The sequence below is a fragment of the Ambystoma mexicanum genome, chromosome 1q (assembly GCF_040938575.1).
Source record: "Ambystoma mexicanum isolate Mex_15411 chromosome 1q, UKY_AmexF1_1, whole genome shotgun sequence".
Classification (NCBI taxonomy): Eukaryota; Metazoa; Chordata; class Amphibia; order Caudata; family Ambystomatidae; genus Ambystoma; species Ambystoma mexicanum.
In genome coordinates, this window is record NC_090922.1 from 132,572,263 (window position 1) to 132,595,648 (window position 23,386).

The following is a 23,386-nucleotide window of genomic DNA, read 5'->3' on the forward strand; positions in this document are numbered from 1 at the left end:
GATCTAAACCGCTCACAACTTTCTTGGGGTTTTCCAATATAGCTCCCCCTAAAATCCCTGTAAACTCTAAGGGATTTCTGTGAATAATCAAGGCACTGGTATTAACTGTGGACATGCATGTTGTTGTCAAAGAACCACTATTTTGTTCCAGCTATTGCAGGGAAATAATATTTTTACCTAACCTTGTCGATCAAAGATGTCCAGGAATCGCACACTTTCACTGTTAAATGTACATTCATGTTGATTTGCTTTGATCAGTGATGTCAAGCCAAACCCATTCTATTCCCATCACCTCTTCTCACATTTCCATAGTTTGTGGGATTTTTGCCGGTTTCCTTTTGCTTATTTAAACTCGCCATTTTGCTGCTACGACCAGTCCTCCTCCTCTCAGACTTATTCCACACAGACGTATTCCGCCAGACAACTAGGTTGTACTGGAAAATCCTTTGTCCATCAAAAATATTAATTGTTAAAGGTGATCGACCCACAGAAGCGGGCCCTTAAGCTCCTGTCAGTTCATGGCACAACCACCCATTCCTTCTGTTACTCACAGCTCAGAATTCTTTGCATAGATTTCAGGAATTGTTCATTTTTTCTACTTTTATAACTGGCCACTGTGGTGGACTAAAGGATCTGGTCTTGTTCTACCTGAATGCATTTTTGCCAATCTGTTTTCAAAAGCGCTCCTTCCGCTGATGGGATGCTTAATTTAATTAAATTCAGGGGAATTTATCTTGCAGTATTCTTTTCACCTGTGTTCTGAAGCTGCTACACATGTATTGACTGGTATGGAAGCTGTGGAATGTAGTCCTCTCTTAATTAGTTTCCCTTAAGTAATTTCAGTTGTTCTCAATAGAAATCATTTTTTTTTATTGTATATGGTCTACAGTTTCTAACAGACATGGAAAAAGGAAAACCTTTACAATTTCTTTTACTAAAAAAACAAATTCCAAAAGGAAGAAGAAAAAGAAAGAAAAATAAAAACGAGTGGAGGTTCTTGTGTTGTGTCAATAGCTAAAATAAACGATTTTCTTACCCCTCTTAAGGAGGGGAAGAATAGTAGCTTTTGTTCCTTTATAACAAGTATAGGGACTGGAGAGAATTCACCACTGCCGCCGTTAGCTGGGTCTCATGTCCTGCTATTATTCTATGCCAGGTGTTTTCCGATGTCAGCCATTCAGTTCTCTCTACAAATCTTCCTAGTAGAAATCTTTTTTTAAACAACCTCCGCTGCTTCTTCCTTCGTCCCTAGAGCCCGTGATACTGAGCATAATTGTATACTTTGATCTACTTTATTTATTGTCACTTTTTTATGTTTGTTATTTTTAGGTTTGTTGCTCCATGTGGTCTCTGGGATTGCCACCTGGGTTAGGAAAAGAGAAGTAAAGTCTCTGTAAATATCTACTTTAACCGCTGGCCCTCTCCCTCGCCACCCCCAAGACATGTTATCTGTTCGAGCCATCTGATTCCGTGGTATACCCTGATATTTGCACTGTACCCAACAGGCTTTACATATATTGGTAGTATTTCTGAGATACTGATAAGTCCTAAATCTACAGGGATATGTCCAAGGTGCGTTTCCAAGCCTGTATATGCTTGGTGTGCCTGCAAGGACTAACACTGATGAGAAATCCCTTCTATGGACTAGGAAGAAGCTGACACAATAGTCCAACTCAAGTTGCCTAACAGTGGGTCAAAGACTAGTCCGATGTCGTAGCACTGAGCATAAGCTCGGTGGCAGAGTTTCTTCATGCCCGCATCAAGTCTGCTACCTCAATTCATATTAGTTCAGAAACGAAAGTAATGTGTTCTAGCAGTAGCAGGAGACCATGCCAGGATAGTGACACCCAAGGCCAGGTATCCCCTAGCCCCAAAAAGCCTGATTAAAAAAAAAAAGGTGCTTAAGGATTTTCAGGCCCAGCAGCAGCTGCTCATTCAAATATACAGATGAATGGCTACTAATGAACTAACAAGTCAAGTCTTCTATGGAACTTTGACCTGCATATTGGTGCAAGTCTCCCCTTGAGCACTGCTCCTTCAAGAGTGTACCTTGGCCCCTCGCAAACCTCTGCCTGCCCCAAATCCGGCAGAATTGTATTTGTTACGCTTCTATAAAACTGTCCCACTAAGTGGAGGTTTCCGAGATCTGGTCTTGTTAAAGTGCCTTCATTCACAATTTTATTTTAAATATTAAAATGTAGTTGCATTAGTTAAAATCAACTTCTAAGGTTGTGCTGGTACATTGAACTTAATTTTGCATAAATAATTTGATCTACTTGTGTTAGAAATAGTTAATGTAAGGGTAGAAGTGCAAACCTTAACTGTACCGTACGTTCTTCCAATTCTAAATAATATTTAAATTTAAGTGCCTTCATTATGATTTTTTTTCTCAACACTTGTCTCGTTCATTAGTTATTTATACTAGAAGTCATATCTGTTTAATTTAGGGTCATTGGTGGTTCTGATGAATGTGGTTAAAACAGTTTGAACTTCAACTTTAGTGATCCAAGATCTTCAAATTATCAGCACCAAACATTTCACCTTTTAGATGGTTTTCATACCATTTTATTTTGCTAATTTCTCTTGAGTAGAGATTTTATTTTGTATTCACTGCTGTGTGTTATGTGACAAATTGTTAAATTCAGCCACTTCTCCCCATAGGGGAGCCTTTCCTTGTGAGGCTAGGGAGGTAAGCCTGCTACGCAATATTCCCCTTAGTGGTGGCAGCACTTCACAGGGAGAGACTCCTGTCTTGGGGGCAAGGGCTCTCGTTCTACAGAGGAACGCCCTAAAACCCTTTCTCTGGGACCAACAGTAACTTCAGGGCTTCAGAAAACCCTCTCGGACCAAGCCACTGTTTATCGTACCATACGACGCAAGACTCAACCTGAAGTGGGCCAAGAGAATGTAATTCCTGCCGAATTAACCCTTGACCAATAGAAGGACATTAGGGACCTTATAGATCAGTCTGTGTCTTCCACGATAAACCTTAGAGGGTTGAAGATTTTGTACATACCATCAGAACTCCCTAAGGGAAGGTGCTAAACTTAAAAACCTACAGGATTCCTGAGTCGCGAAACGAAATAATCCTCCCGGAAGTGGAAAATATGCTAGTGGCTGACATCGAGCCGTCAGAGTCCATGGTCTGCGCCAATAGTCTTTGTGGCAAAACCTGATCAATCGTGGAGATTTAGCACCGATTTTAGAAAACTGAATGCCATCTCAGTTTGATAACTATCCAATACAATGCCTAGAATCGATGACTTGATAGATGAGTTAGGTCAAGCCTGATGCATCTTCACAATTGTTCTTACCAAAGGCTATGAGAAAGTCCCTTTAACCTCCCTAAACCCACTGCCCCACTCCCGCGAGAGGGAGAAAACCGCTTTTTCCACTCTCAATTTAAAGTGTTACCATTCGTGTTACACGGCGCACCCACCACTTTCCAGCGCCTCTTGGACCAACTATTGCGACCCATTTTCCATTTTTGTGGCGCATATCTCTGGACATCTCAATTCATAACAAAACCTGGGAAGAACATTTCGAAGGGATTGTGTCCTCCGACGTATTCCTTATCTTTGATAATTCGTCTCCAGCTTGCTCGCCTTTCCGAGGCCAGCAAGCTGGAGACAAATTATCAAAGTTAAGGAATACGTCGGAGGAACATCCCATCGAAAGAACGTTACAAGGTAAGAAGTAACTTGTTCTTCTGTCATCTATATGAAATAGTTAAGGCACTAAGGAAGGCCGAACTGCTAATCCAAAGAAATGTCATCTGGCGTAGTCCGCTGTTACCTACTTAAAATTCTTTGTAGGTAACGAGTTAGTGCAACCACAAATGGAAGAAGTTAAAGCTGTGAAGCTTAGCATGCCGCCAACGAGAAAAGAGAGCTCCAAGCTATCTTGGGATTTACGGGTTGTTACCGTAGATTAATCCCCAGTTATTCTACCAACACTTCCTGTTTAACAGACATACTTAAGAATACAGAGCCTCAAAAGTTGAAATGGGATAAACAAGAACAAGACCGCGTTGCAGAATTAAAAACCCTCTTATGTAGTGAACCCGTTCTTAAAGTTCCTAATTTCAATAAGGATTTAGTCCTTCAGATGCCTCTAAAAGTGGGTATTGGAGCCGTCCTCTCTCAGGAATACGATGGGATCGAACATCCTGTCCTTTATATCAGTAGAAAACTTTCCCAAGGGAACAGAACTACGCTACATTCGAGTTAAGAGTCTTTACCCGTTAAGTGGGCGAAAACGTAACTGAAGTACTATCTAACAGAGCGAAGGTTTCGATAAATAACAGAAGATGGTCTTCAAAGAAAACATATTTTAGGAATTTGGTTAGCGCATGATTCGTTTTGAAGGAAACTGAATGCTTCTTGTTGATATAGGCTCCCCTTGTGTGGTTAAGCCTCAGGAAAGATTCAAACGCTGAATAATGTGATTGTCCCTTGATCTCCAACCTTAGTCTTGAGCACCGAAAGGTAAAAGAGCAAGGACATGTTGATTTGCTTAGCAAATTTCCAATCTGTTAGAAGGGAGAGCCAAACCATAAGGGAAAGGGTATGTGATGAATCGCGAGATTGTCACTTCTATCCAGAGAGGAGTCTTTCCCTGTGAGGCTAGGGAGGTGAGCCTTGTACACAATATTCCCACTAGGGGTGGCGGCCAGTGGGACCTCACAGCGAGATACTCCACTCTTGGGGACAACGACTCCTGTTCCACAGAGGAAGTAACTCCCTAAAGCCATTTCTGTGGGACCAACAGTAACCTCAGGGTTCAGAATACCCTCTCAAAGCCACTGTTTGTTATTATACCATGTTATTATACCATACGACCCAAGACCCAACCTGAAGAAACATATGGTTAAACTACCAAGAGGAAGGAGAGTGAGCGAGTAATAACTATTGATCAGTGGTGGGAAATGAGGGAGTAATGAAGAGTGCTGAACAGGAGGAGTAGAAACACTCTAATCCTCTGCTGGGGAGGCCCCAGTGATGTCATAAAAAGGGAAGGATTGATTTTAGAGAGAAGTGAATCCTGGGAGTTTAAAATTGGTAGTGCCGTGGAAGCTGACTGGGAGCTCTTCTGTTGGGAGGAAGCAACCATCTGGCGTATGCGAGAAGCAACAAAAGAACATAATACCGAAGAGAACAGGGGACGAACACCCCAAGAGAGAGCCAGTCATGAGTGGTTGTGTGGCCGATGCGCAGTGGACTGTGCAGTCTGGTAACAACGCTGAGACCTCTGTAACGCTGGCCCTGTGGTGTCACAGACAAGAAGCGGATCGAGTGGGACTGATAGCTGAAGCTATCCATACTCAAAGCAAAGTTCTTCCCCTGATTGCAGGCCCAGTGACAACCATCCAATACGAAGCAAGGTAACGGACCCCAGGAGGGAACACAGAAATGAAGAGTAATGTCAGCCTACTCTTTCCAGTGAAAGTCTAAATATTAAGAAGAGTGAGAACCATTGAGGGACTCAGCCTACTCGTTCCATTGAGTGGCCCAACACCAAGAAGGGTGAAACCCATCCTAATACCCATCTAAATCGCCTCAGTGATACGAATGAGAATCAAGAAACGGAGACTCATTCTGGAACACAGTTTTCTCGTCTTAATAATACATGAAGTGGCCAAGAGAATAAGAATACCTGCATAACCTAATCCAAACGATAGCCAGAAACTATCAAACAATCAGATACTGAAACTGGGGAAGCCCATATAGGAGAAGGGAGTCATTCTCCTGGGCTTGTGTTCTTTGTCGTAGTGGTAGGGTCATCGTAGTTTAGTTTTTGGACGAAGGACAGACTGTTTACTTTGGACTTCAAACTTGATGACAAGCACCCTAGTTAGTTCTGTTAGGCAGGGAAATCCTTAGATTAGGGATAGCAAGGCCTTTTTTTTTACTTATTATTTTAATAAAACCATATCAAGAAAGGCAAACACTGGTCTACCTCCTTCTGACATATCACAGTTGCTATAAATAAAAAAATAAAAAATCAAATGTTAAACATAATTTCTTAGTTAACCTCATCATTTGTTAGTCTTTTGAAGGTACAGTTGACTTTTATACATATTCACAGTTCTTCTTGAACTAATATACACTATGAAATAATTCCAGTAGAACACTTTTGTGCGTTTTAACACTGTTCATAGGCAAGATCCCTGAGAAGACGGTCATTACTTAACACCATAATTTCAGTGATGCTAACATTATACATTACCATCAATCTGAGTTCAGCTCATCATGAAGAACTGAGTCTGCTCTCTCTGCACTTCACCGGTCCTCCTCATCCTACTATTGCTGTCTCCTGCCATTGACGCAGTCAACCATGTTACCCTGCTAAAACATCTGTAAAAGGACTTCTGCATTAATGTTGGTGTCCTTGGGTGGATCTTTTCACCTCCTGCTCCTCCTCCCCCAGGTCTAAGAACCCTTCCTTGGAGTCAAGTCATTATTTGTGACTTCCCTCAATCTATCCTTTCCCATTGCCTCGCTAACGCATACCTAATTTACAGCTGCTGGGAGCTCATTGCTCCTTTTCCATGTACTTTTCAAAATTTCAACTTGAAGCTGTAAGATCGCCCTCTTTCGCTTCATAGCTTATTGCTTCTTGCCTCCCCCTCATCTAGGACTGGATGTTCATCGGCAAGCTTTGACTTGCTGTGGCAAAATTTTGAAATCTATTACAAGCGCTCTGCCGTCCACCCCCAGGAACTTGGGGATTATCTATCGGATTCTTTCCTTTACCCCTCAAATTGGAAAACTGTCCAAGGAATCTCACTTCCAGCTGCACTTGTTCAAGCGCACCTATCGGTGCTGTTTTTAACTTATGGGTCCGCCTGGGATTGGTTAGACTTGTCTTCACTGGAAAAAAATCCTAAAGGGTCTCCTCTATAAGGGTAACCTTTCCTATGAAGCAAAATCTCACCTGTTATAACTTACAGGTGAAACTAGGATTCAAATGTTATGTTATGTTAGCGGTACTTGTATAGCGCACCGTCACCAACGGAATTGGTCCCCAGGCGCTCTGGCAGATCTGTAAACAAGAAGGGTCGGGGGAGGGTTAGTCGGGAGGATGGGAGGAGGGGAGAAGGAGAGTGGGCGAAGTGGTGTGCTGTTGGCAGCTTCAGCTTCAGCCCAAGTGCTGGGCTTTTGTGCTAGTATCGGATCGGATGAAGGCCTCGAGTGCTGTGGGTGAAGTTTGTGTTGTTGATGCAGTGTTGTACGTGCGGATTGCTGGGAGAGAGATGGTTGTGTGGTTTTGTGTGGGTTTAAGGATGCAGAAGATTGAGATTGAGGGTTGGGTTAGTGGGGTCTGTATCCTGGTTCAGGTACTTATGATTCCGTTAGAGTTGTATACCTGTGGGTTCGGATGTTGCTGGTTCCTCGTGGGCCGACTCGATTTGGGTAGTGTTGCGCTGATCCAACTGTATCCTATTGAGTATAGTTTGTATTGGTCGGTGCGTCTGAACCTAATCTTCAGGTGTGGGACTGGGTGGGTGATCTCTATTCTCAGGTGATCTAGTGTGACCCTGGTCGGTTAAGGCTTTGAGTGGTTCAGGTTCAGGGTCGGGGTTGTGTTGAAGTGTTGTCCTAGTGGATCCGTCTTGGTGAGCGTGTCTATTCAGACGTTTGTATCCTTCTGTCCTGACTGGTTCTTTGATTTCGGTGGGGTGAACATCCTTGGGACTGTTGTTTAGTTGTAGATTGTGTGGTGGGGCATTGTGCTTCCTGCTTTGTATTGGTGGACCGTGTGTAGTGATGAAAAATTCTGTTTCTCACCCATTGCATTGGGCCCGTGATGCAGTGCTTTCTTTCCCTCTGTTTGCTCTAAGGGCTGTTGGGGAAGGTCATAGTTAGGTCCTGGTCCTCTTGATGATTTGTTCTAGTCTTTGTCTTAGTTTGCTATATTTACTGTCTTTGGTCTTATTGCAACTGTCTCCCATTTGGTCCTTTAGTATGCTGTGGGATATTTACCTCAGCTTTTCCCATTGATTGATCGGCGCGTATTGCGATATTCTACGTTCATTGATGTTTTTAGTTATGTCGGGCCCCTGTGGCCAGTCTTTCTAGTTATGACGTGAAGAGCCAGGTTTTGAGTCATTTCCTGAATAGGGGGTTTCTTGTGTTACGTATGTACTTTGGAAGGTCGTCAAATGAAGGAGAAAAAATAACACCTGTTAAGACGCCATGTTGAAAATATAAGGAGATAGTATTAATACCAGGAAACAGTGTATAAGGCAGTAAACGTATATGCAAGTGGCACTGACCTGTTTAACAGGAGTGCTAGACTGATTTTACTTTATGGACCTCCACTGATGGTCAAACGGCTCTGTCGTTATGTTCTGTAGTCTTTATAACAAAACCATATTGTAAATCGTGTAGTGGAAATGGATGATAAAAAGAGAAAGTACTGAGCTCACCTTGTGTCTACAGTGAGGATTTCTTATGCTGGCACTGGAGAAACAATTAGTATGGCGACAAACCACGAATAGGGAAGGGAATGTTAGTAAAATTAAGAGACTGACCCCTGGGTGGCACGAGGAGGCTCTAAACGGGAAGATGTGTACTGTTAGCTTGAATGCAGCATAGCGTCCATAGTTCAATACACACAATCCTTCAGGGAACCCAGACATTCTCCAATCCTCCACAAACCCAAGAACAGTAGAAGTCAGCCAGGGAATCCAAAAATATCCTGGGCAAAAGTATTTCAGGGAAATCCAAAAACCAGTCCTTGAAGTAGAATGCAGGGTTTGTTGCCAGTAAAGAAAGGAGAAAAGTAATAGAAGCGCAATCCGAAAACCAAAGCCAATGGAAAAAACAGGGTCAAGAATGACTAGATATCAATAGCAGGATCAAAAGCATCAGTACTTTGATGAGAAGTGCTGGGTCACTGGAGAAGAAGCCTTTTGTAAACAGCAGGCGTCTGCAGCAGTGTGGCGACGTACCACCGCACGTCGGATAACCATGCAGTGACCGTACTGCAGGAGGTGTGCAATGCGCATGCACCCTGCAATGTTGCAAGCGCCATGGCACCTACCAACAAAACCGGAAAACGGATGGCACGTACAGCGTTGCAGGTGCAGCATTCTCCTGTGAGTTCTGACAGCACCTTCCTTTTAAACTTTCACACAAGCTGAAAGTTACTGGGGCGCTGGATGCCTCTATGGCAGACTACTGCAACAGTCTATACCAATAAGGTGGCCAGACCTATACTTATGCCAGGACATGGTGACAGTTTTACGCTTGCCTGAACATTGCTATACTCTCCATTTGTGGAGATGTTGGCACATTGTCTGATTAACAGAGCATATTGGGGCACAGGACCTGGGTATCTTCAGCACAAGTTGATATAGGGGGTCGTTCCGAGTACGGCGGTAGGGGGTTAACGGCACCGGTAAGGATGCCCGTGCCGTTAACCCTCTACTGCCGCATTCTGAGGTCCCTTAGCGGGTCCCACTAGGGCCGGCTTCTTTTACCAGCTGCCCTTAGCGGGACCCGCTAAGGGACCAGGGAGCTAATAACGGGCCCGCTATTTGCGGGCCTGTTATTAGCTCCTTCCCCATTCCCATTGAGCCCTATGGGGGCTCGAATGGGAATGGGGAATGGCATTCAGAATGGGGATTTACCGGGTCCGCCTAGGTCAGAATGTCCCGGTAAGTCCCCATTCTGACACCACGGACCCGGACATTGGTTTGGAGTCACCCATCGTGCGATTAGCACCATGGCTACCTCCAAACTGGGAATGACGCCTATAATTCCTTTGTGGCTGTCTATACTAAAATATTATGCTAAGTCTAAGCCGCGTCCACAGTTCTATTCTGATGGATCAGTGTCTAGGTCATCACTCCTGAACCTTTAGTCAACTGTTTTAAGCGGTATCTCATTAATTCCCGCTTTTTTTCAGGACATACACTCACTTCTATACATCATGATCACTGACTTCTATGCATAATGATCATTATAATCAGCAGAGCAGCAAAGAAAAACAAGACTGATATCTATTCTCGTCCTGTTTGTCCACATTGATGAATTGTGGATGGTTTCCCTGGATTTATGCTGGCCGTGGCTTCCTGGTCATGTGCCCTATAAGGGGAAATGGAGAAGGGTTACCATCAGTGTCTCGTGTGCAATACTCTCTCTAGTTCCACATGGTGAAGTGAAGTGAAGTGGAGTATCTCGCATGTCTTCTCTTTAGCGTGCAGTGGCGCACCCAGAAATCTTTTATAGGGGTGGCCTGATGAGGCCACAGGAAATCTTGGGGTGGCACACCAATAAAAATACATAACTGAATTTCTGGGGCCTGGGTCCAAAATACCTTCAACTTCCCCTCTGTAAATACCTTCCCACTCAACACTAAGGAATATTAGTTTGCTGTATGGGGGTCAGAGAAAATAACCAAAAAGTGAGCACATTTTATGTTTTGTCAGAAAATGCCAATAAAATGATTGTCAAAGAAGCCTGTGTTTTTTCCCTTGTAAGTGATGGGAACAAATGGTTTGCTGTTCTGAATTCGCCATTCTCCAAGCTTTCAAGAACAGGTTGAGTGGAAACCAAAAAAACATTTTTATAAGGTTATCATAATTTTTGTGAGAGGTAGGAGAGTTTACCCTTTTCTTCAAATAGGACCTGCCTGGACGGGATGGAAGAGGAGGGTAGGAAAGCTGAATGGGAAGACAGAAAGGCATACATTTCTGAAAAGTAGACATTCCAAGTTTAGGAAGGGGTCATTTACGCAGGTCATGCAACAACTATGTAGGTAAAATTCCCATAGTTTGAGGAAAAATTGGAAGTGACAGAAAAAAAGGTATGTGCTGCACATGGTTGGACCTGTAAGGTAATGGCTTCTGTGAATATTGAGAAATGCAATGCCCCGCTACATTCCCTCGACTCTAGTTACTAAATCACATTTTTCATAATGTTTCGCAAAACAAGCAGTACCACAAGCCAAAAACAGAGCCATGGTGCACAGGATTTTTATGCTGATGCCCTAAACAGACGTACATGTGTAAATAAGGAAAACAAATGTGGCGAGGAATGGAAAGCATGCATCTTTTGAAAGAGCACATGCAGACGTTTTGAAGGGTAGGTGACTTGTGCAGGTTACTAAAGCATACAGTGCCTAAAGCAGCGACTAAATGTAGGTTACATTTGGGAAATGAAAGGGTTGTGACACAAAGTGCAGTAGAAAATGTATGAAAACCAAGAGAAAACAGATGTTCTACCTTCCTACAGATGTCCCGACGAAAACAGTACCTCACATGTGGGGGTGCACCTACCTGGGTGCAAAGGGAAAGGCCAGACCACTGGTACATCAAATGCCCTTGGGAAGACTGGATTTGGCTTTGTGAACAACCCACAGATTTGGTCTGGGGGTTTCGCAGCCACCAAAAGAAACGGGAAACTGCATGCATTTCTGAAAAGAAGACACTTGTGGGAATCCACAGAAGTCTGACTTGCGGGGATCGCTGTAGAATTTATTACCCATATGCCCCGGCAAAGTCCAAAATTTAGGGGAAAAAACACACCCTTCCCATCTGGAAACCAGACATGCCGCCATCAACACAAGTTCTACCTTCCCGCATTCCCACAGGTGTCCCGACGAAAACTGTACATCACGTGTGGGTGAACCTACCTGGGTGCAAAGGGAAAAGGCTACACCAATGGTAAACCCAAGTGTTTCGGGAGAGCTGCTCAACCTACAGATTTGGGCCTGGGGTGTCGCATCCACCAAGGACAACGGGGAACCCCATGCATTTCTGAAAAATATGCCTGTGGGAATCCACAGATATTACCCACAGGCCCTGGCAAAGTCCGAAATTTAGGGAAAAAACCCCACAATTTTTAGACATTTCCCACCGGGAAACTACTGAAACACGCCTCCAACAACACATGTCCTACCTTCCCACATTCCCACAGGTGTCCGGAAGAAAACAGTACCTCACATGTGTGGGTGCAACTATCTGGGCACAAGTTAAGCGCCAGTCCCTGCGAGTCCCGGCAGGGTCCTCCTCCGTTTCCCGAGAGAAATTCTGTAATGCTGCCTAGCCAGAGCTCCAGGACAGTCGGGGTTGTAGTCACTGGCCTTGGGTGGCTGTCCCTCATTTGGGTTGACCATCCACAAGTATAGCAGCAGTGTCCTTTCCCAGAGAGAGAAGGTGTAATGCAACCCAGCCAGCGTTCAAGGATGGTCTGGATGATATCCTAGGCCTTGGGCACGCGTCTCCCATGTGGATCGACCATCCCCAAACCCAGCCTTGACCTCTGGCTGGGCTGCGTTACAGCCTTTCCCTCCAGGGAAGAATGGGCTCACCTCAACTGCTGTAGGACTTGGGGACGGTCGACCCACGTTTGCGGTAGCAGTCTGTGAGGCATCTCTGCATTGTTTGTGTGGTTGCCCATCCGTCTCAGTGGTTCCGCCTTCCTGTGTCCTGCGGTACCGCCAACTGGTGACATTTTGACCCCAAGTGGAAATTATTTTTATTACTGATGCCTGCAGAGTCCCTGTTGCCTTTGTTCCTGCTTCCCTGTTGCTGCCTAGGCTCTGCATCACCTTCTGGATGTTCCTACCTCTCCTTGCTGCATCCCGCTCCATCCCCTTTTCCCAGCTAAACTGTTGTGCTGGATGCTGGTTTCTGGTATTCTTGGGTGGGTGCCTGCAGTCAAGATGGACATCACCTTGCGTTGTGCACAGCATGGGCTGTGTGATCGAGGATGCTGCAGACACACTCCAGATGCCACATGCAGTAGGTTTGCAGCTTTTCCTTTGTAACCCCAGTAGATTGGGGTATCCTCTACTGCAGAAACCCCTTCGGGGCTAGTCATGAATGTGGTGATCCGACTTAAGTCACACCTGGTACTACTCTGCACAGCACTTACCAAAAGAAGCTGATGGTTGTTTATTTAAAGTAAGAAGAGTAAAATTAATACTCTGCTTAGGTATACACTTGGTGCCAATATTTTTCATGACAAGAGGGCATCCTTTAATAGAGATAATTTGCCACCATTCTTTTATTACTAGTGTTCTTTGTGGAATGTACTGTTCCAAAGAAATATCTTAGTTTACCAACTCACACACTAAACCACAAGTTCCCTGAAAAGAGCCACAGGGTTGTGTGTGCAAGTACAGCACTTTGCAGAAACCATGGTTGTTTTAGTGTGGTACTAGGGGAGAAGGTTGATCTGGGAGATTATCTGGCTCTAAAGCCTATGTATCAGTATCATCTGAAGGTAACAAATGGGGCTTTGTAGCCAAAACTGTTTTTAAGGTTCCTTTCATACCTCCACCAGGCTCTAATAGTGGCCATTAAGTATTTTAACCATTAGTTGATTGCAATCGAGCCCCCCCACACCCCACCCGCTGCCCCCAACCGCCACCACATTGGTGGGCCCATACTGCTGCAGACCCTGGCAGTTGGGTGGTGGTGGTGGTGGTGGTGGTGGTGGGCGGGGGGGTTGTTGAGGCTCCACATATAATAAATCTTTGAGGTAGTGGAAGGGTTGATGAATATCCCATAACATTGGTTGCTTTCAATGCAGTTAAAATTCAAAGTACCATGGATGAATTATCATTGAAATGTTGAACTTGCATTGCAATTTTACATTCATGTGAACACTTTTTCTCTCGTTCCTCTTTCAGGTGCCTCTTTGCAACAATGTGAACCACCACAAAATGTGTGTGACATAAAGTAGAACTCGAAGGACTAAAGTGCTTGAATCCTCTACAAAGACAAGAGGACACAAAAAGATAATACAAATCGAATCTCCAAAGGCTTCAATTAGGATCTCAATAATGGAGCCACTAGTCCCAGTAGGGAATCTGATCGACTTTGATTCAGAGCCAGTGGATGCTGTTGGAGAAATTCCATCAAATCCTAGTGATTCTGTGGTGTTCAAAGGCAATGGGCAGCCAGAAGAGGTGGACAACTGGATTTCTGAAGAGGGCGGAAATGGGATGCTTACACTGGAAGGAAGTGAGCTTTGCAAGGAGAACAATGGGGTACTTGTAGAGGTGGATAATGGACTGCTTGAAATGGAAGGCAACCCAGCCGATGACGAAGGGAGCGACACCACTGAATCTGCCGACAGTGAGAACGATATGGCATACTCGCCTATCCACCACAGTTGGAACAATTCAAGGAGGTCATCTTCAAATGAATCATTTTCATCCAATCAGAGCACAGAATCAGCCAAAGATGAAGTAATGGTGGAACAACGAGAGTTCATGAGGAAATATGTGGAAAAGATATTCATTGGAAGGTAAGGAAGCTACTTCAGTGGTTTTAAAATGAACTTGCAGTTACAAAAATGTAATTGGGGAACTCAATTTTTCCAGTTTACCGATTGCCTAATGCATCAGTTGGGGTCTTACAGAACTAGCTTACTTCTCCCTGTTTTCCCACTTTTTTGTGCTGCATAGCAGTGACCCTTCGAAGAGACAGTATTGGCTGCATTTACATCTACATTTGCCTAAGTTTGCTTATTCTGTCATGAACCGACACCCCTGGAGCAATGTGGATAAGAGACATAACGGATTATTAAGGTGACTCTCTTACATAGAGAAATGTGGTATTGAACCTGCATTGAAAAACAGAACTGGACTTAATCAATGAACACAGATAGGAAGAAGCATTAAAGATTAGGTAATGCCCTGTGGTTCATTTAAAAGCCTGCGTGAGCGAGGGCCTTAACGTGAGCCCTTCAGCATTACCAGCCTTGGTAATGCCCTGCACGGATTTGTTTAATGCATTTAATGCTATAGCATCCCAGCATTTTTACTGGTGTTTGTAAGGAACTCATGGTGGCAACAGTAAAGACTGACACAAGTGATCACAGTTCAAGGATGTTTATTAAACTGTATAAATGGGTAAGAATAATGGTGAATCTAAACCTAAATCTAAGATGGGAGAAAGCTACAACCATCAAATAATAAGGCAGACCTAGTAGCGTCTTGTAAAATAAAAATGGCCTATTCTAAAAAACCTATTGCCAATCCTTACCGCTAAGTTATAAAATACTGTGGTATAATGTTCACCAGAAAAGATAGAAGTGTTCACAAAATGATAAGTCCGGATGGTATAACTGGGTCTCCCTTCCCTACGTTTTTAGCAATGGACAAGGCACGGGACTCTTGAGCACAGTATACTCCCGGGCTTCTCCAGCGCAAGCCTAGAGCTTGTTTCCATATATCGGGGCCTTCTGTGGCCAAGTCTCTTTTACAGCAAATTTCTTGCCTCAGAGCGCTTTATGCACTATAAACAACAAACAGAAAGTTCCTTTCAGTAATCTTCTCATCAGGTAATTTCGTTTCACCCGTGGATCCCCGTCAACCATCCTTTTTTTTGTAACGTTGGCTTCCCTCAGTCGTGTTCACATTTGCCAGTTTCACACAATTCACTTATTCGTAATACCTTGCAGGATTCACTTTCCTTAGCTTTTTCTAGCCCCCAGTCAGGCTTTCCACATTTATCGTTTGTTCAGCGTTTTCCCCAGTCGGGCACACACGCCTGTTTCACAATGTCAAAACTTTGGTAATGGGTTAAGGACATCCGATTTTGGCTTGACCCTTGTATGATCACCTTAACTCTTTATTCTAGCCTTTCATACGGCCTCTTGTTACTATAATGTTCACAAGAAAGGGGGCCCAGCCAGAGTCTTTCGAATGGACACCCACGTGGCGCCGGACCACTCTGCAGCTGGTCTTTAAAAGTACACTAGCACACCAATTCTTTGTTCATAAAAAGGTTGCCGTTTGCAACCTTTGCTTAACACCATCCAGTTTACTATCATTTCTCCCTCCGACACACCACCTTGTCGTTTCTTGTCTCTGGAGTCAAGGACGATACCACAGTATAAAGCGCACCTCCCCGTCTCAGTGCGGGAGAGTCCTGTGCACAGTAGATATGTTACGACACGCGTCAGCTGTAGTTCCCGGTCTTATGATTCCTTTCGCAGAGGCTTTGTGGGCTTCGGTCGAAAAGGGCAAGGGCATTTTCCTCCTTTTTATCCTTTCCAGTCTCGCCGTCTTTCTTCTCCGTTTGAACTGCTATCTTGGAATAGCTATTTCCTTGTGCGGTTGTACTTGCTCAGTGTGCTCTCGTGCTCTGCCTTTTTTCCTTGTGGGGAAGGTAAAGGGCCGTCAGGTGTGTCGTTTTTGGCAAATGCCTGACTCTGCCTGACCCTTCTGTTGGGACACGTCATGTAAACGGCTCTGGTGTTGGTCCGTTGTCTTTCATGGTGTAAGAAAGTGTTTGTGTTGGAAAAGGCGGGGGGTTAGAGCTTCAGCATATCCTACGGGGTAGGATGGGGAAAAGGGGTACTGCGTCTTGCCCGTCTGACTTCCACCCCCCATCCAGGTGATCCTCCCCCACTGGTCCAACCCCAGGAACTGGATGCAATAGCAATGGAAGTGTCCTGGCCAGTTGGATGACAGATCTCCGGGGACTAGCAGGTGAGACACCTTCAAGTTTCTCACAGGTGTTAAGGTGAAACACTGCACAGTTGCATTTTCTCAGCTTAAAAAAAACAACTGCAAAACAAGATAGCCGCCATGGTCAATGGAGAATGGAACTACACGTAATCCCTGCTTCCTTTCCATGCTGGCCATTGCCACGTCTGGGAAACGTCAGAACACCAAGTGTTCCAGGCACTGGCGAGGGACAGAGCAGAGGTTAGGGTAGGAGGGGGAAGATGGAATTTGGGCGACAGGGTGTGGGGGGAAGGACACGCAGGTTCAGTTACTGTTGACGGCAGTGAAAATAGCAGCCTTCTGCTGCTCAGGGGGGTCGGAACGCAGGAATTACAATGAGCTAAAACCTGCATTTCGAGCTCCCTGATTTGGCTGGGAGGCCCCCCTAGCCCTCTCCAGGGTGTTAATGTGATGACCAAAACAACTCTTCTCCTATAATATTATAACAAATGATGCAATATTTAACTCTCTAATCAGATAGATTGCTGATTGTTTTTTTTTATTTGAGCAATTCACTTTCCTATGTTATTCCTTCTGTTGATGGGTATAACTATTACGCATTTCCTGCATTTTTCAACTGAATTGATGGCTTGAAGCACCCTTTTAATCCTGCTACTGCAGTCCATTTTCAAAGATGCACATAAAGAGAACAAAGCTGCATCAAACCACTTTTCTTCCTGGGCAAAGTGAAAAGTAGACTGTGCCTGGTGTCTGAGTTGCTTATAGAAGTCTAGAAGATGGATGCAAATGAAGGGAAGAAGGAGGAATACGTTCTACACATTCCAGAATTTAGAGCATAGTGAGAACAATAAAATCTGCAGTTTTTTTGAAGAAGAGGCATAATTGCCAGTATTCACTGGAAGGGAATTCCACGTTGAAATTACAGAGTCTGAGAGATTGAGTGTGTTCTGGTCTAGTTAGATTTTTTGAAAGTTAAGTGTAGGTGTTGGTATGAACAGCTTTGCGAGTAAGGCAAGCTGTTTTAATTTGTAATCTTTGCGGGTGTGCGTGTATTCATAATGTGAGGGGTGTCGCATATGGCAACAAAAAAAGGCAGTTCAAGGCTTTTTATTAATGTCTTTGTGGGACTTAGGACTGTCTCTTTCTTGTCTCATCGCACCTCTGCTCTAACCCAGGTATCCCTGACTTAGTAGATACAGAAGTTTGACCCCTACTGTCCAATTTTTCAGCTAGGTTTGGGGCCCTAAAGACAGAGCACCTGAACTCTTTAATCTCCCCCAGGGTCTTCCTAACTTTCCCTACACTGTTCAGTTAATGTTTTACTGAGATTTGGCAATGGTGCCTGACAAACACCCTCTTGGATTCAGTCCTCATGAATGCACACTCACTTCTCCTTTGTATACTTTCTTCTTATCCAAACCCTCTCACACTCCTGTCAATCTTCTATCCTTCTGATGGTTCTTATTCCGTCTAGGACTCGCTCAACCATTTGTTTCTTTTCCTTCCACTATTCTACCACTATCTCCTCCCCACCACAACATCCTCTTTCGGCCTGCTAGTCCACCTCTTCACTGCTACTCGCTCCCTCCACACTACTTCTCCATCCATCCTCCAAGTACTCAATCACTTTTACTCGTACCATCTTCTTCATAACCACGCCTTCGATTAAGATTTCTAACCTTGCTCTCCACCAAAACACACACATTCCTACAGCAGTACCACTTTCGCTCACTGGCCAACCAATACCTCATCTTCTTGTAAATCTTCTCCATACTTCTTCCTTCCTCCCACCTACTAGTCTCTTGTTCAGTTACCTCCTCCTCCTCCTCCTCCTTTGCCCTCACAAGGTAATTCACTTCTTGCTGCATTATATTCCTCCCACCCTCTTGGCATTTGTCCTTTTGCTTGCAATTCCGTCCCTGTCTTTCCCACCAGGGCGGTGATAAGTTGTGTGAAGTTAGAAATAGTGGGCTAAGCCTGGCCCACTTTCGTTGCACGGATCTGCCATCGAATGGACATTATGGTCCAGTCTGTTTATTCGGGGGCCCAAGCAGGGGAGGGGTGTCTGCTCCCCCACAATGCTCTGGTGGTCCAGAGTAGCTGGTGGCGATAATGTCCCCTTGCCGCTTTCAGCCGGCTGCACTGCACAATTGTTCTTGCTGCTGTGGGCAGGTGTTATAGGTTTGTTCCTCTTTCCGCTGCTTTCTCATGGTCAGACGGACCTCGTGGTAGTTTGAGGAATTGATGGTTGGTGGTCAGGTTGAGGGTTCTGTGAGGGGTCAGAAATGTGCGGCAGACCACCTTGTGAGGTTTTATCAACAAATGCCATTTTATTATATTAGAAGGTTGGATGAATGTCTCACTACCCTGACAATGATTTCCCTGCCTAAAATAAACTAAAGGAAACTCTCTAGCAAAGGATATCTGTCCCTCACACTTACACATATAACAAGTAAATACGGGAATGTATGGCAGTTCAAAACAATGATTGCATTCACAATGTAACCAGTATCTCTTCATTACCTGAGCAAACTCCCCTTTCCCACGTTTAAATGTGTTTCTGCTTCACAGTTCAAGTAAAGAACACAAGGAAATCATGGTTTGCAACAAAGTTCAAATACACTTTTATGTAACTTCAACTTGTCAACAAAGTTCCAATACAGAAGATATAAGGCTCTTCTTAAACAGGTTCTCCGTTCCTCTAGCAGCACAAACATAAAGTGTCTGTTGGGGCTAGCTTGTAGCAATTGAACTTCCTCCTGGCCTACTTCCATGCCAAGCCTACAATATCCAAAGGTTTGCCATACAGGCATACTCCCCTGCCCGAAAAGCTTTTCACAACACGAAGTGCGTTTGTGGTTAAGATCTACTGATAAGTTCATAACAGCTTCACAGTATTAAAAAAATTGCAGCTTCAAAACTTCAACAACTTTTCAGGGAAAACAAGATTCACATGGTGCTCTCTTTAATACTCTTCTGCAAACGATGTTCCTCTCCTTCTGGATAGATTTTCCCAGAAGAGCAGCCTTTTTGCCACTCTTGTTTTCCCACTACACAAGTAACCAAAGAATGATGGGGATAGAGTCTCTTCCTGCTTCTCCCTTGCTTTTGGCAATGTGTTTATTCCAGCGTGTAGCATATGCTGTAAATAGTATTGGTAACACGTTTCAGAGCTTATAGACATTGCATTAGCCCCCTTATGCTGTTGGCTATTGGCTAGATTGTATTTGCCTTGGTTTCTCTGTTGTCTTGGGTAATGCTTATAGACATTACCTCTTAACACCGTCGCCCCTTTGGGTTGCTGGGTTTTCCACAGACTCACACTTTTAAGGTTACAGTAATTTGCCTTTGTTATAATAGATTTCTGCTGCTTTTAACCAGTTCGGTATTCAGAATTAACTTGAAAATCACTTTGACTCACGCGCGAGTGCTCTTTCTGCTGCTTTGCAGTAGTTCGGTATTCAAAACTGTTCTCTGAACTACTTTTACTTCTGTGCGAGCGTTTCTCACTCTCTGAACGCCTGCTTTCAACACTTGAGCGTGGACAGAGCTCTCTGGGGTCACTGACAGCTTGTGAACTCCCAGAGTAAGACGTGCGCCTCCATTCCCCTTGCCGCGCACAGGACTTCTGCTGCTGTGGCTCCTCGTGGCCCAGCAAACTGCTTCTGTTAGTCCGCCTTCGCCGACACCATCTACAGTTGGAGCTCCTCTTGCTCCTGAGGCCCTCTGGTGCATGCCAGCCACCCTCTTGCACGCTTCCCGCTGTGCAGCCTCTGCAGAACAGATCACAAGGGGGGGAGCTCTCCTCCTGCACGCTTCCTGCTGTGTCACCTCTGCAACTTCAGATTTCTGGGGGCACAGACGCTGTCAGGACTGGTAGCTGATATCTGCCATGCATTGGTCCCGGCATCTTCTCTCTGCTCCAGTTTCTGCCTGGGCTGCCAGCACGAGCCATGCTGCGTCTGCTTCTTCCTCTGCTCTTCACCAACAATGACCTCTCTATGGCTTGCATCCTAGGGGGTCTTTTAAGCCTCTGTCTCCTTCAGGTGTGGGACATCTTCATTAATTGGTTAACCGCTCCTGCAATAGTGTATCTTTTCACCCGCCTTCTTCGTCCCAGTACTTGGAGAATTATGGGACTTAGCTTTTCTTATTTCACTTGTTTTACAATAAGCCATTAGAAGAGTGGGGCTTCGCGGAAATTTGAACACATCGGTTTCCTATTACTCCTGAGCTGCTTCCCTCCTCTTGTGATACTCCCACAGAACACCACACGCATGGACGGTTTCAGAAAGCGTCTGCCTTTCCCTGGCCACATGAGAAGGGACCCAGGCCAGGTTTTCTGGGGAAATTGCTGCTGATTCATCACAGTTCTCTGCTGTTACCATGGGGAGCGCCACACAGGCTTTCCCTGTGATGCTTCTTTTTGGTCTCCTGCGTTGTTGTTGCTTCTCTTGAATAGATCGACAAGATGCTTGCCAATTTCTTTCTAATTGGCATTGCATGAAAAGGTTGTCTGCCCAGAAGCATGCTCACACTATGTTTTGGGGGTGGAGGGGGCAGGAACTAAACTGCCCCTGTTCACCTCGGAGGTAGGACTGGCTCTGGATCTCTCTCTGGTAGGCATCCCACCCCCAGCTCAGAGGGCTTCCCACACCCTCTTGAGAAGGCCATGTTACTGGTCTTGTCACGGGGCAGGAGGAGGCATGCCAATCAGTCCTGTGCCCAACTATCTTCCCAGTGAATACCTTGTTTTCTGTCACGCCACGCAGCACTCAAATGCTAGGTTACCACTCAGTTTAGTGCTCCTTGCAATGCGAGAAAATTGAATACCATTTTGAGGTAAACATGAATAATAATAATAATTTTGCATTTATATAGCGCTACAAACCCTCAGGCATCTGAGCGCTGCTTATTATTACCCACGGTGCGTGGTGCTCATTTATTGACCTCGGATGTATGAAAGGCTGAGTTTGGCTCTGCCGGGATTCGAACCTGCGTCAGCAGGCTCTGCACAGGTGTCTAAACGAGCGCTCTACTCGTTGTGCTATCGGACCAGCGCAAACATACCAGCAGATCTTAAACGACCCCTACCTGCCATGGTATATATAAACTTTGCCATTTCCCATCATTTGGCACCTTGGGTCCGGGTCCTTCCCTTTGTCTCAGGGTACCTCCTTACCCCTTACTCCTTATCCCTCCCCCCAGATCCCCTTGGAACCAGATGGGTTTCGATTCAGCACTGTCTTTGTGAGAGCAAAACAAGTCATTATAGGGAGTCGTGGACCTATTTTGAAATGGTTTCTCTGTATATGTTAAGGAAGAGCAGCCATTCCATTTCTCTGGTAGTAGGTAGGTCGTGGAGGATGCCCGCGATATTCTCCATTTCGAAGATTTCGTTGGCCTTCTGAGACTACATTCTGTTTTGCGGTAGCTCCTCTGCTTTCCATCTTATTGTGAGAAATATTCTTGCAGCTAGCAACAGGTAGTGTGGCATGTGTGAGAGCTGCACCCATCTCTCCTCTATATTTTTTAGTCCAAACAAGATCAGCCAGGGGACCAAATCTTATGTCACCCCTTCTACCTCCTTGATCCACCCCAAGATCACGTATGCCAAAAGTCTGCCTGTTCACCACAACCTCTCCAGCATAGAGGGCTTTCCCCGCAAACATTTTGGAAAGACTCTTGGGGTCGTAATGCCATCTGTACATCAATTTCAGTCCATGCAGCTTATATTGGCATGCAATTGATGGTTTGTGGGCGTTTCTGCTTAGCTTTGTCTTTATGGATTGGGCCACCCAGGTCTCTTTCCCATCTCTCTTTAAGCAGTATACTAACGTCGGGAGCTTTGCCCCGTAGCATTCGGCATAACTGGGAGATAAAGCCCCTGGTCGCTGTAGTCTCGCTGAGTATTTTTTCCAGCGGTAGGAGGTCTCTCTGCAACCTTTCTTTCCAGTCCGGGGACATCAGTACCCTCTTTAGCTGCAGGAACTGCAGGATTGGGATGGTTGGAGCTTTAGGGCTTCCTCGAGTTGCTGGGCGGAGAGGCATATTTCCCCTTTTATGATCGGGCCCACTCTTTCTAGTCCTGCCTCAAACCAGTGTTGGAAGCCCTGGGGTCTGATTGGCGGGCCCAGATGTGGCTCATTGGGGTTGACCATGTTGCGTGTCCTTCAATTTCCCTTCTGTTCCACCACAATTTCAGTAGGGCACCTAGTATTTTGTGGTTTATCGGCTTGTTTGGGAACGCTGATTTAGGGGGGCCCATAGCCATTCACCTAGTGTTACCGGCCTCATTATGCAGTTCTCCAAGTCCACCCATTGTTTGTCTTGGTTTCCCCTGAGGTGTGGAATCGGGGCTCTGAACTGGGCTGCTCGGTAGGAAATGTATCAGTCTGGCAGCCCCACTCCTCCCTCCTTGATACAGGTTAGGGTGTTGTATGCAATTCTCTGTTTTTTCCCTTGCCATAGAAACTTGTTGAGTTTATATCTGAGTTCAGTAAAGTGGGTCTTGGGGATTTCTTTCGGGAGCATTTGATAATGGCAAAGAACCCTTGGCAGAATGGCCATCTTAATCGCGTTGAGGCGCCCCATCCAAGAGATTTAGTTTCTCCCATCTAGTTAATTCAGATCTTATTTCTAGCATTAGCAGGGGCAGGTTGGCCTCGTAGAGGTCCTTTTTACTTCTTTCGTAATGTTGATTCCTAAGTATTTCCGTATTTTCGGGGCTATTGGGATTCCCAGGTTGTCTAAACCCCCTTCGAGTGCGTTCTTAGGGACATTATATGGAAAGATGATGGATTTTTCTATGTTGATCTTAAAACCTGCCCATATTCTTTTATTCTTTGAAGGACTTTAGGTATGGAGGTCTACGGGTTGGAGATGTAGAGTAGCATGTCATCTGCAAGCATTCCCAGCTTGTATTCTTGGTTCCCAATCTTTATTCCCT

The 23,386-nt window shown here is 45.0% G+C and overlaps 1 protein-coding gene across 2 annotated transcripts in view; it reads left to right on the top strand.

The window, feature by feature from the left end:
* Positions 1 to 23,386, top strand: part of KIAA0513 (KIAA0513 ortholog) — a 1,246,509-nt gene that overhangs the window by 504,876 nt on the left and 718,247 nt on the right. The window contains exon 4 of one of the 2 annotated variants that reach the window (XM_069636198.1): positions 13,648 to 14,267. In XM_069636198.1, coding sequence (XP_069492299.1) covers positions 13,801 to 14,267 — 467 coding nt within the window. In that variant the 5' untranslated portion in view covers positions 13,648 to 13,800. Of the gene's footprint in view, positions 1 to 13,647; positions 14,268 to 23,386 lie in introns of those variants that run through there. The other variant, XM_069636197.1, reaches the window with a different exon arrangement.